Here is a 17,839-nt window from a genome sequence, read left to right as displayed (position 1 = left end):
CTCTCTCTCTCTCTCTCTCTCTCTCTCTCTCTCTCAAAAACCAAGGTCATGATCTACCACACCTCCAGATCAGTCTGGCGAGCAACCACTTTTACAACAGTAGGAGGCCTAGTTGAGGTGGCTACCTCCTATGTCTATCTGGGAGTCACCTTCACTAGCAGAAAAGGACCCTTCTCTATGGCACAGGCCGCCACTGACAAGCTCACCCGAGGATATGCACCTTTGGCCATGTTAGAGCGGAGATGTTATCAGGCACACTTTCAAAAGCCCCGCATGAAGGGCTGGCTATATGATACATTAGTCACTCCAGTCCTTATGTATGCAACAACAGTGTGGGCACCCGGATTGACAGATAGCCAATGGACGCGGATCGAGAGAACACAGGTATATATGATCTCCCGCTTTGTTTCGAGGCAAGCATACAGAGCCACACGACATCATCAGGGCAGAGCTTGCCTCCCCCTCCGTGGTAGTGGAGGCACTCTTTTAGACAAGCTGCTTTATCCAGAGACTGAGAGAGCTCCCCGCCGACAAACTCACACGGCAAGCATTTGAGTTAGCCATGTAGATAGCACAATCTGGGTATGACAAAGCTTGGTACACACAGGTTAGAGCAAGGTTCGGAGCACATGGCCTTGATCTTGAGAGCCTGCCATCTTTCCAGTATGACCCTAAATTACCTGAGGTTCATCTCTCACGTACTGAGAGAAACATAGTGCTCCGAAAGGATCTCTAGCAACTATATATTAGACAAACTTGGATCACATCTCCCCTTCAGCGGAAGATGTCACGCTACACGGATCATTGGAGGACGAGTTAATAAAGCGACCACGCTATATGGACATCTACATACCACACAACCCACGAGTGGCGATTGGCCAGCTCAGAGTATCATTACACAGGCTAGAGATAGAGATGGAGCGCGCTCATGACATTCCCAAGGAGGAGGGAGTCTGCCGAGTGTGCACGGAGGAGGTGGAGAGTGAGGAGCACTTTGTTTGCAGATGCAGAGCTTATGATGATATTAGAGGCAGATACCAGCTACTTTTCAGAGCCAGCCTACCCTCTGCAAGATCATGCACTCCCGAGATAAGAGGCAGTTGGGGCGCTACCTGCTGGAGATACAGAGGCACGGAGATACACTGCTACAGCCACCTACACAGACACAAGGAGGAGGGAGACAGTCACAGTTTACAATTTTTTTCCAGAGGACCACACCGCCTCCACTCCCAGATCCACCGAGGGGAGTGACTCTCCAGCAGGCTGAGATGAGTCGGGCCAGACGACGCCCACATGTTACTAGATGTCGGGCCCCACGACTCCACCGCAGACAGATTGAGGAGATCCAGACCCGAGCGTGTCGAGCTGTTGAGGAGAGACGAGCCCTTGCTCACGACCCTCCCATGTACCACATTTTACACCCTCCTATTGACACTGGATGGAGCTAGCTGGATTGATGCATTTGCATGGTTGTACTACCCTCAGCATACAGACATGCACATATCCCTAGTACTAGGGCTCCATGCGGTATTTTTCAAGTTTAATAAGAATAAAGAAATACCGAAAGGGGCGCCAGTCTTCGGGACCTATAGGGTGTTGCTATCTGCTTGGTAGTGCTCTAGCTACCAACTCGTGAAATGTCTTGAAGTGTTGATTACAGTCACAAGTTTATTCGTGGAGTTCCTTTGTGTCCTAAAGTTCAAGTAAAGTTTCGGGTGAAAGCCAAAGTCTACCACCCTACTGGCCAGTTTCAACTACTTGCTACATTTACGATACTATCTATACAGGAGTATATCCGCATCTCGCTCTACATGAGTACGCAAATCTCTACGAAGTAAATTCTGTCTGGGACCACTAATGCTAATGTGATGCAAACCATTGACATTTCAAGTGACAATATGTAAATCCATGTGTCAACCAATGATGAGTCCAAAACCTCAAAGGCGTACATGAATTGTGTCAACGGCTACAAGACTGAGGATCGATGCCGAGTTCTCTTGATCCACGGGCGAAGCCAATGGAAGTGCATCCTCATCATGTGGTAGTGGTCGTAGAAGCTACCATGGGGTAAAGGAGTGATGCCTCTGTAAACCAAGAACCAAAGTAGTCAGAAGGGCATCGCAATGTGGAGACTGCTGCCCACTATGACCATACTCGCATGGTGCGAGGGATCAGGGTAGTATGGTCCAATGACAGAACCAACGATAAACAACAGCAGTCGTGTAGTCCTCTATATGTAGCCACTCTATAGGTGGCAGAACCAATAATAAACGACAACAGTCCTCTATATGTAGCCACTCTATAGCTCCTATGCTCTGTGCCACTCTATCCCTAGCTATGCATGATAAAATGTAGCCTACCCAAGTCTCAATAGCTTGCAAGGTGTGGCGAGTAACAAAATCCATCACTAAAACTTCTCTCCATGTCTCCGTGCCAGTAAAAGGTAGGGAGGAGAGCATGGGACTCTACCGACTCCCTAGAAGAGAGCGTGCCTTTTGTGCACGCCGTAAAATGTACAAATAACAGTACTATCACCATTGTACTCAACTCTAGAAAATTGCCAAGCTGGTGGCGTAGAAACTATGAAGAATCGAGGAACATGGGGGGGTGGTGAGGGGCACAGGAGAGGTGGAGAGGGTGATATGCTATGGGGAAGGTTGGGAGGGTTGGGGTGGGTGGTATGAGTTGTAGTGTCATCGGGTGGGGGCAGAATGGGAGAAGGGGATGGCGAAGATCGTAGAGGTGGAAAGTCGAGGTAGCTATGGGGGGATGCCGCAAAGTAGAGGGTATGTCCGGTATCGGCTGAATCGACTGAGTAGCTGAAACTTGTGAGACTGTCCGGGAGGCAGGTTGTCGAGGTGGTGGGTATGGCGCGGCAGGAGGCGGCACCCGCCGAAAGGCATGGCGACGAGGGGCCTTTTGCCAACCCTTAGCTACACCCTGAGGTGGGGGATTCTATGGCTTAGGGCGACGAGGAGGGTGGGAAGGGCAGTCTCTCACCATGTGCCCAAATTGATGGCATCAGAGAGAGAGCCTGGTTTGGACGACCAGTAACCAACAACCTTTGTAGAGGGACCTCCTCTATGGTGGGATCGAGAAGTCGTACTGTATCCGAGAAATGGGAGTCTCCCGGTGTATAGATGTCACAAGCTGCAGACATGTCAAGCCGCTGAAGAACGGAGCCAACCTACAGATCTCGACTGAGAGGCCTAAACCCTAAGAAGAAGAAGAAGAAGAAGAAGAGGTTCACATCAACTTGCAAAGTCTCGCTGAGGCCTAATTTTTAAAGAGTTACCATCAACTTACGGGACCCGTCCGATGGGGCCCAAGTGACCAAAAGAGAATAAATAGAGCAGGACCTCCACACACACATACAACGTGGAGAATGATGATGTGGCAGCAGTTGTACGGATTTCCCGATTTCGCACTGACAGTTGACGTGGCAGCAGTACAGATTTCCGTGTTTGGCGATGACTGTGCTAACGTGGCAGCTGTACGGCTTTTCGTAATTTGCGCTGGCTGATTTTCAGCGCCAGTGTTTTGGACCGAAGCATTTGTGTTTGAAGCTTTTCATGTAACTGCTTTTCATAGGCCAAGGGACTTTAAATATGCGCAGAGGACTCATTCTCTTGCACGCTTTTGGGTGCAGGTGCAAGGCGCAAGCACCGGCATTGTACTGAGTTCAAACGATATAAAGAAATACCAAAGGGGCGCCAAGGTTTGGAGCCAATGCTCTCAACGTGGAGCTCCGCCCCTCCCCATCTCGTGTGTCGTGCATCTCTTTCAGTTCACTTGTTATTTGAAGTGCTTAAAGTTGTTCAGGCTATTCTTTTCTGTTGGCACATTGTGCCCATCCCCGTGACAATAGACCTGTATCCGTGGTGTGCCGATCTTTGTAGCTAGTGAACCTGGTTTAACCAAACCCCACCTACCGGCTACGCAAGTAACACAACCTAAAAGATGGACCAAGAGCGATGGAAAAGAGAGTGACCAAAAAACAAGGGATCTGCTGATGGCAATCAAACTCCTCAAAATTGAAGTAGACTAGAGGATGTACACATTTATAGCCCAACCTCTAGTGACGAAAAAGAGCCAGATCAATATGACAAGTCACTTATATGTATGTGCAATAGCACTGCAATGCTCATTGCCAATGGTGTAAATTTATGGAACGGCACCAATGGATTTACATGTAAAAACACAATAGTGTGATTGACTATATGTTATTTTTGGAAGCCCTCTTGGAAAGTTTTACACGGGTCATATTTGACCTCTGAGGACGATAATGAAAGCTATAAATCTATCTATCTATCTATCTCTCTTTGGTCTCCTGACATAAACAATTCTATCCGATACAAGAGGTAAAAAGCTCTCCTCATATTGTGTCATCAACATAGCAAGAAGAATCTCTCTCTCAACCACATCTTTAAAAAATGGGTAATCCTAGTTAGCCAACAAAGTAGAAATGCATTGCTCACATATGTACAAAATTTGTGGTGCCATCCAAAGGATCAATAATCCAAGTTGGTGCATCGGTGAGTTCAAAAGACCCGGAAAGAGCAGTGGTTTCCTCACCTATAAACTATCACCAAAAGCAATGTAAACTTGAAGCTAAATAAGCAGTAAAAAACACATAAATCTTTACCATACAAGAAAGCTGACCTTATGATTAGGAAATACTTTTTCGATATGTTCAAAAGCCAATTGTTCACAAGCCTTGTCAGTCTCAGTCACTAGATCAACCTGCACAAAATGCGTATTACACTTGAATGTAATGATTATGCACAATTGTCGAAGCCATGCCAAATATTTGTGACCCATTGTGCCATAACAATGGTCTTCAAAACTACGAGTCAACTGTAAATACCAAAGCTTGTAGCCAATAGGTATGTCATTATCCATCCCAAAGTTTAAGAAAAAATCATAATAGCTAAGCAAAACCAAAGAAAGTGACACTAAAGAAATAAGGCATATAGCAACGGCAAGATTCAAAAGTGATCAGCTTAATCCCTGACAAGATAAGATCAAAACATATCAGCATTACCTGGCCCTTATGTTCAACTTGCTTTACTGTATTGAAGTTTTCTGCAATGACCTAAAACACCCAACCAGTCAATGAAAACAATGAGATAAACATGATCAATTGCACCTACAAACCACACCCACACACACACACACACACACACACAAATAAATATACAAGCGGAAACATGTATCTCTATATATGTCTACGCGTGCGCGCACGTGTGTGCACGTGTGTGTGTGTGTGTGTGTGTGTGTGTGTGTGTGTGTGTGTGTGTGTGTGTGTGCACGCGCGCGTGCGCTCCGTCAAGCTTGGGAAGGATCAGCTCCCGTCATGGAAGTTCGCATTCCTGTTCAAGAGCTTATGGATCCTGTTGCTCAATATGCACTTAACGTGGTGATTCTTTTTTTCCCGGGTAGAATGCCTACGGCTCAGGATGTAGGCAAATGAGTTGATTTCCTACTCAAACAAGCAGTCCGAGCGGTTTACTTTGGCGCGCGAGGGTTCTATGGAGTCTTGCTGGCCGACATGGATGCTCGGGATGCTCTGTTTGAAATGTCTCCTCTTTTCTTCAATACGCAGATGACTCATGTACTGCCCTCGGCTCTCACCAAGGACTATCAGAGTCTCATCCGTCACAAGTGTCCCGTCTGGGTTGAGGTGGTCGACTTTCCTCGCACTTCCCGTCACTTTCTTCCTTTGTTGGCTGCTCAGTTGGGCAAAGTCGATTGCCCTCCTAAGATGGACGCAAACACAAACCGTTTTTGTATTCTGTGGGACACAAATATCCCCACACCAACAGGTATTTTGATCGATTCTGGGGATGCAGTGGTTGAAAAGTGTCCATTTAAGCTTAAATGGGGCAAATTTGTCCTCCAGCTGTCCCTACTCCTCAACCTCACTCACCTCCAAAATCTTCTTTTGAGGCTCAAACCAAAGGTGCTTGAACCTCCTCCCTGACAGTTGGGGCGAATAAAGGCAAAGGGAAACAATTACAATTGTATGCACTTTCTGCTTCTCCAAATATTAAAGACAAAGAAAAAGAACAAGTTTCAATCTCTCAAACTTGGTTGGTGCCCAAGAAACCCCGATAAAGCTGTTACAGCTCGTATTCCGGCATCTTCTCGTAATTATGTGCCCCCTTTGAAGAATGTTGCTCAGAAAAAACTCGCTTGTAATGACAACACTTCTTTGGTTGAAGGTTGGGACAAGGTGGTTCGCTCTTACAAGGAAGTTGTTACAGGAGAAGCCTCTTCATCACAAGGTGCCTTTATTTTCAATCATCCAGGTCCACGTCTTGATCCACCTCCTCAGGTACCTACAGCTGGGGAGGATGTGTCGATGGGCACTGAAACTTGAGTTTTCTCCCCTTTTTCCCATTTTCTCACCCATTGTATATACCATATAGAATGCATAGTTCTTTGAATTGCATCTCCTATAGTGGGTTATGCAATCACGACAAGTGGCGGCTTACCTGGCACTATGTACATACATGTAAAGCGGACAATGTGGTTATTCAAGAGCATAACCAGCATCAATTTGCAGGACAGACTTCTTACTTTGCAGGCTACTGGATAGCTTATGTAGGATCAACTGGCTATTTTGGAGTGCTTATACTTGTTCGACATGAACTCTTCCCGACTTGGTTTTCAATGACCTGGCTGGGAGATGGATGGTCATCCAATGTATTGTTAATGGGGAAGTTTTTGAATTTGGAGGATTATATGCATACACAGCTTCTGCAAATAGGGCATGGTTGTGGAGTGCTATCTCCTCTTATTGTTGGCATTCCAATGCATTTCTCTGTGGGGATTTTAATAATGCACCAAACCTTGCGGATAATACTATTGGGCATTCCCACATGCTTCATATGGAACGGCAATTATGGGATCAATCTATGTTGACATAAAATGCGCTTGATTTGTGGCCCATTTTGCATGCGACTGATCCAGGATTCACTTTTCAGCATAATGCTCAATCTATGTATCGCGCTCGGCTCGATCGCTGGTATATTTTTCACATGCAACAGTATGATGACTTTGTATGCGAGATGAGGATTGATTATGCTATGTGTCTCTCGGATCATTTTCTCGTATGCTTGAAACTTCGTTTTGGCTCTTTTGATGTCAATGACCCCCTACCCAAGAAGAGACTTTTGCACGTCAATAATGCTTATCTCAAGCATGCGCCTTTTCGCGCTATGATTGTGGATATCATCCCGCCTTTGATCTCCCAGATGTATGTTGATATAGACATAGCCTGGTTCCGCTTTGTTATGCGTGTTCAGTGTGTTATCTAGGATTATGGCAAGGATTATTTTTCACAATTAAGGGAACAGGTTCATCAAGCAAAGGATGCTTGTAGCAGATTAATGCACTTGGCTAATCATTCTTCTCTTACTGACACTCAAATGACTGAGTTGCTTTCTGCTCGCGCTATGTTACAGCACAATGATGACAGGAAATTGGCAGACTTGAGCTCGTCAACAGGCTTTTGCAGATAAAGGATGTGCTTCTAAACAATTCTTCCAACATTTGCATAAGTCCAAGCAGTCTCAAGCTATACGGAGAGTGAAATTACCGTCAAGGGAGTGGACCTCCACTATCTGAGAGCTAGCACTAGCCCTACACTCTCATTATGGCAAGATTTTTGAGGCATGGGAGAAGCTCGCCAAGCGCGTCACATGTTTCTATTGTCACAAACCAGTGACGTGGCAGCTAAGATACACACACACTTACACCCAAGCTGGCTGCAGAATCCCGTAAAATGCGCTGCAGTGCTGACGTGGCAGCAGTGTATGGACCCGTGAATTGCGGCTCAAAATCCGTCGGAAAAAGCGGATGCTGATGTGGCTGAGCATACGGAAAAGTAGCAGCTGTACGGATTCTCAGTTTTGTGTTGGGAAAAGCAAGGAAAAGCCTACGCAATGGTTGAGAGAGAGGGAGAGCTTTTGAATAGTTGCTTTATTTTTAATGCTTTTAAAATATGGCAGCTTTTGGGGCTCTGCTTTTGGCATCCCTTGTAAATCAATACATGGGTGGGCAGGGCTCCCACTATGCAGAGCATCTAGACGCAGAGTCTGAGAGTGAGACCCCTCCCACTCCCTTGTACTTTGAACTCAGATTAATACAAAAAGAAATACCGAACATGGCGCCAGTCTTTGGGGCCAATATCTCTAGGCACAGAACTCTGTCGGGCTGCGTCGAATCAATTGCGAACTCTGAACTGTTTTGAAGTGAATCTCTGCTATGTCGCGCTAGAATCTTGACTTGGAGTGTCTAAGTTTGTTATAGTGGTATCAAAGCACGGCCGCGATCTCTCTTCTACTGGGGAATCCCATCCTTTTCTCGCGACACTTAAGGATTCAAACAGAGATCAGTCGACTTCCTCTGCATCTGGGAATGCGGGAAGTGATCACGAGAAGATTCTCACGAGGAGTATGGCCCGCCTCGGCCTACTCGGGCGGAGATTGAAGAGATGAAGCGTCGACGAGTGGTTGACGATGCGACAAAGATGATGATCAATCTTGCGAAGCATCCCAAATTTGCAAAATTTTTGACGCAGACATCCTTTGACAAGTGCACTCTCAATGGCGGACCCCTCAAACCGGGACTCAAGAAACCTCCTACTCCGAGGATGTTTACAGAACAAGAATTAGAAGGTGTGGTTGATACACAATTTTCCCAGCTTTTTGACACAACCAACAAAGCCAAAAAGCACGACAAAAAGCAGAAGAAAGGAACTGACTTCCCGGGTTATTTGGGTCGTCGATCTGCTTTTGCCTCAGCAACAGAAGAAGCATGTCAGATTTGAAGAATTATCCAGTTCTACTTCTTCTTCTTCTTCTTCTGACAGTTCTTCTAGCTCTTCTGACTCGAGCAAAGAAGACAACAAAGGGAAAAAGCGAAGCAAAAAGCAAAGCTTCAGAAAGGGCAAGAAAAAGGCAAAGAAGCCTAAGTTTCGCCCAGTTTTTGAGAGTTCTACAGAGGACTTGTCTTCAAATAGTTCGAACTCCGATGATCACAGATTTTATGCAAAGAAGAAGAATTTCTATAAAGCCAACCAGTATGACTTTCTGGAGGATAAAAGCAAGAAAGTTCGAGAATTTAAAGAAGGTGGACAGTCAATTAAATTTAACACTCTTTCTTGATTCCGAGATGCTTCGAGGGCTTTGGCCTTCATATAGCATTTTGATATAGCTTTCTCTGGAGGGCATTACTCTAAGCACTCCAAGATTCAGCGGGCTACCTCTTACTTCAAGGGAAATGCTCGAACATGGTGGTCCACTCTTCTATTGAACAAGAAAGGCCAATTAAATGGCTGAAATGTAAAAGGATTTTTATTTCTTCTTGGTTGACTAGGGAGTAAGAACACGACATAAGAACTGCTTGGAACCATCTCCGGATGACCAAGAAAGATACCTTGGACGCATATTGCGAGAGATTTTGGAGCTTTTTTGTACCCAATTCTTCATTTCAGAAGATCTCATTTAAAGAACATATTGAGCAGTTTACCTTGGGACTTCCTACGGAGATCCGAGATCACTACTTAGAGCAAAAGTCAGATTCTATTCAAGAATTGATAAGTCATGCCAAACAAGGCTTTGCCATACACTCAGGCAGTTTGAGTTATCCCACATATGAGATCATGACGCAAAAAATTGAACAGACTTCTAAAAAAGAAAGTAGAAAGAAGAAGAGCCCCCAAGATTAGAAAGATAAGGATGCACGACCCCGGCTCACTCCTCAGGAGAGAGCCAACTACATTAAAGAGGGGAAGTGTTTTGGATGTGGGGAACAAGGACACATCTCCGCGAAGTGCCCTAAAAAGGCACAGAAAGAAAAAGAGGAAGAAAGGCCAGAGAGTTCAAAAGCAACTGAGGAACGTGGACGGAAAGGCAAGATAAAAGCAGGACTGGTTCTAGATTGCATGGGTACTGACCCAAGCACGATTGATGAGAGTACAGAACTTTGTCGAGCTTGGGACAAAGTGAGATCAAGAAGCCCCAATTTTCTTTGATAGAGGAGCCAAGGCCAACTTCATTTCACTTGAATTGGCGGCGCGGCTCGAGATTACACCCGATGGGATGGGACCACAAGCAGAGGCAGTTCTAGCGGCACCCGACAGGGACGCAGCCATTACACCTATCATTGGAAAACTTCGGTTGCATTGTCAGGGGTATTTGGGGCACGAGGACTTCTACATAATGCCTTTGGAAGGTTGTGATGTTCTCATGGGATTTTACAGTCTTCACAGATCACCAGAGTTTACGCTACTTCTAGTCACAGAAGCAGCTATCGGAAAAGAAGATGCGGTGGGTGTTGATCTTGTCACAGTTTCACTTCCAGATTGTCCATGTGCAGGGATAGAAGAACTTGGTGGCGGATGCTTTGTCCCGGAAGCCATTGGTTCCGGCTATTTCCGTGATAAATCATAGGAGCTTCAAGGATATGGTCGATCAGTATGAAACAGATACAGATTTTGCAGATATTTTCACTCGAATACGGAATGGGGAGATAGTAGCGGGATATTCCATTCGGGATGGCTACTTGATGAAGAAAACGATGTTGTGCTTTCACAGCCGTTGAGGGAAAAGGTTTTAACTGAATGCCACTGTCCACCATTTACGGGTCACCACGGCATTGCTACCACCTTGAAAGGTGTGGAGAGAAACTTCTTTTGGCGGAGACTCAAGAAGGACGTGGATGATTTTGTACGCAGTTGCATTGTATGCTAGAAGGTCAAGTTTGACAAGCATAAAGCACAAGGATTGTTACAGCCTTTACCCATACCCACCCGCCCCTCGGAAAGTATTGCAATGGATTTCATTTTTGATCTCCCAAGAACACAAAGTGGGCACGATGGTATCTAGACTGTTATTGACAGATTTAGCAAGCAAGCTCATTTCATTCCAGTGAAGAAGACAGTCAAGCCGGATCACTTAGCGAGACTATTTGTGGCCCAGATCTTCACATTACATGGCATACCTGAGATAATTGTCTCTGATAGAGATCCCCGATTCACGAGTTTGTTTTGGAAGGCTGTTTGGGAGAACATTCGCGCAGTTCTCGTCATCTTTCCACCTGCAGACAGATGGGCAATCCAAAACGGATGCACACACACTTACACCCCGGCTGGCTGCAGAATCCCGTAAAACACGCTGCAGTGCTGACGTGGCAGCAGTGTACAGATCCCTGAATTGCGGCGCAAAAAGCGGATGCTGACGTGGGTGAGCATACGAAAAAGCGGCAACTATACGGATTCTCAGTTTTGCGCTGGGAAAAGCAAGGAAAATCCTACGCAATGCTTGAGAGAGAGAGAGAGCTTTTGAATAGTTGCTTTATTTTTAATGCTTTTAAAATATGACAGCTTTTGGGGCTCTGCTTTTGGCATCCCTTGTAAATCAATAAATAGGTGGGTAGGGCTCCCACTTTGCAGAGCATCTAGACGCAGAGTCTGAGAGTGAGACACCTCCCACTCCCTTGTACTTTGAACTCAGATTAATACAAAAAGAAATACCAAAAGGGGCGCCAGTCTTTGGGGCCAATATCTCTAGGCAAGGAACTCCGCCGGGCCGTGTCGAATCAATTGTGAACTGTGAACTGTTTTGAAGTGAATCTCTGCTGTGTCGCGGTAGAATCTTGACTTGGAGTGTCCAAGTTTGTTACTCCCATTCTTTCGATGCGGCAGGCTCAAGACTTGGAAGCTGTCTTCACTGAATCGGAATTGTATGCCAGCTTGCTTGATTTGGGTCGATGGAGAGCTTCTGGTTGGGATGGTCTCTCTGTGGAATTTTTCTTGTCTTTCTTGGATTATTTGAAGCTGCCTCTGTTGTTCATGATGAATAGAGCTTAGGAATAGCAGGAATTGCCATCCTCTTGGAAAGAAGGTTTGCTCAAGCTGATACCTAAGCATGCATTGTGTGAAGAGTTCTCTCATTGACAGCCTATTACACTCATGCCTGTGATATATAAATTAATGGCAAAAATGCTTGCTAATCGACTCAAGTGCTTTGGGCATGAAGGCTTGCATCAATATCAATACGGCTTCATTCCATGAAGTCAAATTACTGATAACCTCGCGAATGTCATCAATGGTATGGAATATGCAAAATATACTCGACACGATGTCTTGGTCATGCAGGTCGACATTGAAAAGGCATTTGATATTGTTCTTTGGGATTATATTGCGGATACCATGCAACACAAGGGATTTGGGCCTAGGCTATCCAATGTCGTGCTTTTCTTGTATGCACACAGCACTTCTGCAGGCTTGCTGGATGGATCTGTCACAGAATCTTGGCCTTTGGGTCTGATGGTAAGGCAGGGCTGCCCTCTGAGTGCTTTGCTTTATGTGATCGCTACTCATCCCTTGTTTATGTATTTGAATTCCTTGACTTCCACTGGTAGGCTACATGGCCTGACTTTACCTTCTGGACGTCCGTTCACTGGTCAGGACTATGCGGATGACTCTTTGTTTATGCCTCGCAATCACTATGATGATGTACAGCAAATTATGCACTCTTCACTTGTTTGGATTGGCAGTAGGTCTCGAAGTTAAATCCAAGCTATTGCCTCTGAAAGAGTGTGACTGGCATGAGATATTGTGGCCTGGCGCGATTGTTCCTCCACATGTTCTGGTTCGCCATTTGGGTTATCTGTTGGGTTGGAATGTATCGGCTATGCAGAAACTGGATTGGGTGCTCCAACGTCTGCATTCCAAGTTAAATTATTGGAAGTTGTCCACGTGGCCACTTCATGTGCGTCTCAGGATTGTCCAATGCATCCTTGTGTCTTATAAGCAGTTTTACTTGCCTTTGTTATCCTGGCCTCAGTTGCGCTTGCAGTCCCTCATGTCCAATACTTTAGAGCATTTTTGGCGGACCTCGTCTGGCAAGAAGGGTCTTCGGCTTCTATCTATGGACAAGCTGAGTTCTCCCAAGCGGATTGGAGGGTTAAATATTTTGGACTTGCGACGTCATCTTTTGGCTCGAAAAGTTGTGCTGTTGCCAGTTTTGGTGGAGCAGCAACAACCCTAGGCCCTCACGGTCACACATTTGTGTATGCACATTGTCACCCCATCTTTTGGTCATTGGAAACTGACTTATTGGGATGTTTTTGGGAAGCTTGAAGGACACATTCCTAGATGTCCCTTTACTTCTTCTCTCATTGTTGATTGGAAGGTTGTCACTTCGCATTTGGCTTGGAATGGTCGACAATCCTCTATGGGTAACTCTCTTCGATTGGAGAGTCTGCATTGGAGCAAGGCCTTCGCTTCAACGGTCTCCTCCCAAGTGTATTTTCTTTCCCAAAAAGGAATCTGTCAGGTGCATCAGGTGGTCGATGACTTGGGTTATGTTCTTTTGTTCGTTGATGCAGTGTCCCGCTTTCGGTTGGGTCCTCACTATTCTCCTCTCTGGCGGGAAATTCAAAGAATGCTTGCTAATCACTCACCCCTTCCTCCTATGGATGTGGACTCTCGCTTCTCTTATTGGAATCGGGATACTACCAGATTGGGCTGCATCTCAGCTGGCAGTGTATATGCCATCCTTCAGTCTGATGTATGGATTGTGCATCATGGTAATCAACTGTGGTCGCTTTCCGAGTCATCCTTGTGGTGGCAACACACATTGTCTCGCATTTGGCAAAGTCATCTACCTTTGAAGGAATGTGTTTTCTTGTGGCGTTGCTTGGTGGGAGCTCTACCTGTAGGCAGTGTGTTACATGCTCGGCATATTGCGCCTTCTTGCTTCCCCAGATGCCTTGAAGCTGAGGAGACCGTGCCACACTTATTGTGGTGTTGTCGCCACTCCAAAGCCTTCATTCGGCAAGTGTTGACTGCTCTTCGGCTGCGTTTTCCTTCCGGCTTTTTTCACAGATGCTTTTGGCTTTTTGGGGTGCTCCAGTCACCGCAATCTCAGTTTGCGGTGTTCTTGACCTTGGTCAGATTTTGGACTCTGTGGGTCATCTGGCACCATAGGAACTCCTTAATGTTCCAAGGCACTTATGTTGACCCCTTTCCCTATTTTAGATTATCTCTTGGTCAAGCGTTGCACTTTGCTTATGACGTTGGAGACATCACTCTTGATACCTACAGGATTTACTTTGACTGTTTCTAGCCTTCGGAGCCTCATAGTGCTCCGCTTTTTGTATCCCTTTCTTTTTGTGGGTTTTCCTCACTTTGAGGTTTCCCACTCGTAAATTAATCAAAGCAGATTTACACAAAAAAATGTGTGTGTGTGTGTGTGTGTGCGCGTGCGTGCGTGTGCGTGTGCGCGTGTGCATGTGCGTGTGGGTGGCGCGCGTGTGAATGATTACATACAAATTACCTTGCCTGCAAGCCTTGCAGCATCCACAGCAACAGATAAAAACTGATCCATAGTATCACCTGAAAATTTCAAAAGAAACACCACAATACAGAAAGGAACAATCACATAAAGCACACAACCGGCTACAATAAAGATCAAACCAATCAATATGCTTTCCAATTGGACAAAAAGGGTAAGTCTAACACGGAAGTGTAATTAGATAGTGACATCATATGACATAACCTAGCTAGGCCGGAACAAATATGCAACACTTTAACTCAACACTTGAGACGACTGGCCAGATTTTTTAACAACTGGAACAAATCTGTAGCACTTTAAATACTTGAACTAAAAGAAAACTCAACACTTGAGACAAGACATTGAGTGGTGAAGTTCCACTCCCAGATGTACTCCCCCCCAACCAGGCTCCCCTTTATTATCGAACTTCTCAAATACAACCGTCAGAGAGAGCCCACTCATGCAAACATCAAGTTAAAAATAACTCCCCCAAGGCATTAAGCCCTTGGCATCTTTCTTTCTAATGGCTAGAAGCCCCAAAATCATCTGCTAAAAGCTGACCCCCTCAAAAAAGTTAACACTTTAAACTTCGCGTCATAAAGCTCATGTGCCCAAACTGCCAAGTCACAATCCGTACAGCCCATGAATCTCACCGCAAAGCAAATTCCCCCGTGTTTTGCAGGCTTCACCTGGTTTGGGCCCTGCTCTTCATTATTTTTTTGGTCCAGTGCCAGCATCCCATGTCACCAGGTTGTGACATGCACACGCAAAAACACACACACACATCCGCTTCCAGATGCATTGGGGCCCCAAACACTGGCGCCCCTTTCAGTATTTCTTTCTTTATTGCTCAATCCCATTACAACTCTCAAGGGTCCTTCTCTACACACGCTCTTACGGCTTCCGCGTCTGAGAGTGAGGCCCTAGGCACATGTAGGAAGAGTACATTGGGTCTAAAAGCAGAACCCCTGAGAAGCATCAGATTCTAAAAGCGCTTTGCCCCCAAATGCTGGTGCTAACTGGCCTTGCGCAAACTTCTGCCGCATCAGTATGTATCAGCGCGATTCGCAGAAGTACTGCCACCTAAGCATGTCAGCGGATTTTTCGGGATGTCAGTATTGCTATGCCATGTCAGCATCTTAACACAAAAATCAGACTTTCAGTCATGTCACCAGATTTTTTACAGCTTTCACTGATTTTGCGAGTATTGTCCACCATGGCCCACCATGCCACATCAGCAACTTGTGACAACTCCCAATGGGAATATCTACTAGGCCACTTAGAACAGATACTTTTGATCAAATTGGTGACTGAACATCTAGGAGTATCCAACAATCCAAAACGGGCATGCATAATGCATCACTGGATCACATAGAGCATCACTAAAGATTTGTTCCGTAGATTCAATAAGAAAGTCACCAAGTTATGAGCATTTTTGGTGCATCACAAGGTGGGTGATGGGAGCTCTGGTACAATAATGTTTCATGGTCTGAGTAGATTTGAATTCGCACTACAGACCAGGCACATGAACCAAGATAGTTTCTCAAAAAGCTATTCGGAAAAGCAATTTCTTTTTAGTTGCTTTTCGAGAAAGCAAGTTCTTACCCGCAAAGGACTCTTTGTCAGCAATGCGTCTATTCATGAGATTGCATCCAGGGACACTAGGTAGTGTCAGTGCAAGCATACGTCACTAACCTAATTTTTGACTAGGCAATCGGCTGCCCAAACCTACAAAATGAGCAGCCACTTATGAAAAAGGCAAGTTAAAATTGGACGCTCTCCTTTCCAAAGAGGAGCTCCCTTTATAGAGGTGCAAGAGTGCTTTAAAATATCTAAGACGGCAACGTGGGCAAGACGCTCAAGCACTGAGAGACCAGCAAGAGCAACCAAAGCAAGATGCTCAACTACCAAAAGAGCAGCAGGAACAAGAGGAAGGTGCATGCATGCTAGAGCACCAGGAGCGCAAGATGCTCAAGGAAGCCAAAGAGGAAATCAGCCCACTAATTCTAATTCTTCTCTCTCCTCCATCATCAATATGAAATATCTAATACATTTCCTACATATACTCCAGGCAATACAGCATCAACTACTAATACTAAAGGCCCTTAACCTGTCACGTGCACATCTAACCCTATGTGCATGTGGACAAGCTACTTCAAGTCCAAGGTTTAGGTCAGCTTAGGAAGTGTTCTGGCACCTTGTGAGCAGTTTCATATCCCCTGGTTGCACACAACATGATCATCAGCATTACAGTAAGTACCCATCGTGAGCATTTTACAGTGCACAAAACCCATTTTCCCTATTTTATCCATTTTTCATTTATTATTAATAAGTGACTTTGTTGGGAGACTGGGTAGGGCATTTTTGCTAAGCAAGTATGAATAGAAACCTAGCGCTAGCACTTTCTCGCAGAAGAGGCAGCAAAGACCCAGCACCTAGCAGTGCACCTTCTCAACAAGACAGGCGGAACTCCCTAGAGTTTTCAGCCATCAAGACATCCAAGGTTTTCAGCAACAGATCAGCCTTGGCGTTTTTGCTACAGTGCACTTGGCATTTTCAGTCAGCGGTACCCCATCAACCCTAGCGTTTTTGCAAACTATAGATTGCTCTAGCGTTTTTGCAGTTTCTCGGTGTCAGATCAGCCATTGCATCAGCGTTTCCAGATTTCAGCACTTCGCAAGTACAGCCCCAAACCTCGCAGATCTCACCTAGCCCAAGACGGTTAACCTTGGAGCGTGAGCGCGAGCAAGCGCGCTTTGCGGACGAAGACAAACGAGCGGCCTTGGAGTTAGAGTGTGAGGCGCAAAGAGACCAACGCATGCAAGAGTTGGTCCAAGTCCTACAGGTACTTACCTCGAAACCCGAGCCGGTCAAAGATGTTGGTAGTTCATCAAGTAGCTCAAGCAGAGATTTGGATTCCAACAACCCCACTATTATTCATTATTATGCATCAATTTAATGCCAACATCTACCACAAGCACTTTACTGAACCAATTTGAATCTTCACATGTTTCTGACACACACATTGATGAGTCTCTCTTTAAGTGTTATGGTCATGTGAAGGGTCAGCGTTTTGTCATATTGTTTCATTCAGGCAGTATGCATGATGTGATTAGTGGCTCTCTTGTAGAGAGAGCCCCCCTAGAGGTTAGTCAGACATCTCCACTCGAGGTGTCGGGCTTCGCTCCCGATATGGAGACTCTCATCACGCAAGAGTGCCTTGATGTGTTGTTTACGATTCAACAAGCTGCCTTCCGTAGAAAATTTGTCGTGTCTCCTCTCTCAGGATGTGATATGCTTTTGGACATTAGATGGTTTCGTGAGCATAACCCTCTCGTTGATTGGGCAGACAATACTCTCACTCTAAATGCCAAAAGTGACTCTCCCATGATCATTCATGGTGAGGAGGGTCTGCATTCTTTGCCTCTCATTTCTCATGTGCAAGCGAAGCGTGAATTACGACGAGGAGCACAAGCGGCATTCATCTATGC

General features: G+C 45.6%; 1 protein-coding gene across 2 annotated transcripts in view; it reads right to left on the bottom strand.

The window, feature by feature from the left end:
• The window catches only part of VTC4 (Inositol monophosphatase family protein), a 91,050-nt gene that overhangs the window by 43,961 nt on the left and 29,250 nt on the right, over positions 1 to 17,839 (bottom strand). For both annotated transcript variants that reach the window (XM_086503901.1, XM_086503902.1), the window contains exons 2-5: positions 14,352 to 14,410; positions 5,045 to 5,095; positions 4,663 to 4,743; positions 4,479 to 4,582 (exon numbers count right to left, since the gene is read on the bottom strand). In XM_086503901.1, coding sequence (XP_086360027.1) covers positions 4,479 to 4,582; positions 4,663 to 4,743; positions 5,045 to 5,095; positions 14,352 to 14,402 — 287 coding nt within the window. In that variant the 5' untranslated portion in view covers positions 14,403 to 14,410. The remainder of the gene's footprint in view (positions 1 to 4,478; positions 4,583 to 4,662; positions 4,744 to 5,044; positions 5,096 to 14,351; positions 14,411 to 17,839) is intronic.

Source organism: Adiantum capillus-veneris, chromosome 28, assembly GCF_014529385.1.
Source record: "Adiantum capillus-veneris isolate H3 chromosome 28, ASM1452938v2, whole genome shotgun sequence".
NCBI lineage: Eukaryota > Viridiplantae > Streptophyta > Polypodiopsida > Polypodiales > Pteridaceae > Adiantum > Adiantum capillus-veneris.
The sequence above is the reverse complement of the archived record's forward strand: the minus strand, read 5'-3'. Positions and strand labels throughout refer to the sequence as shown.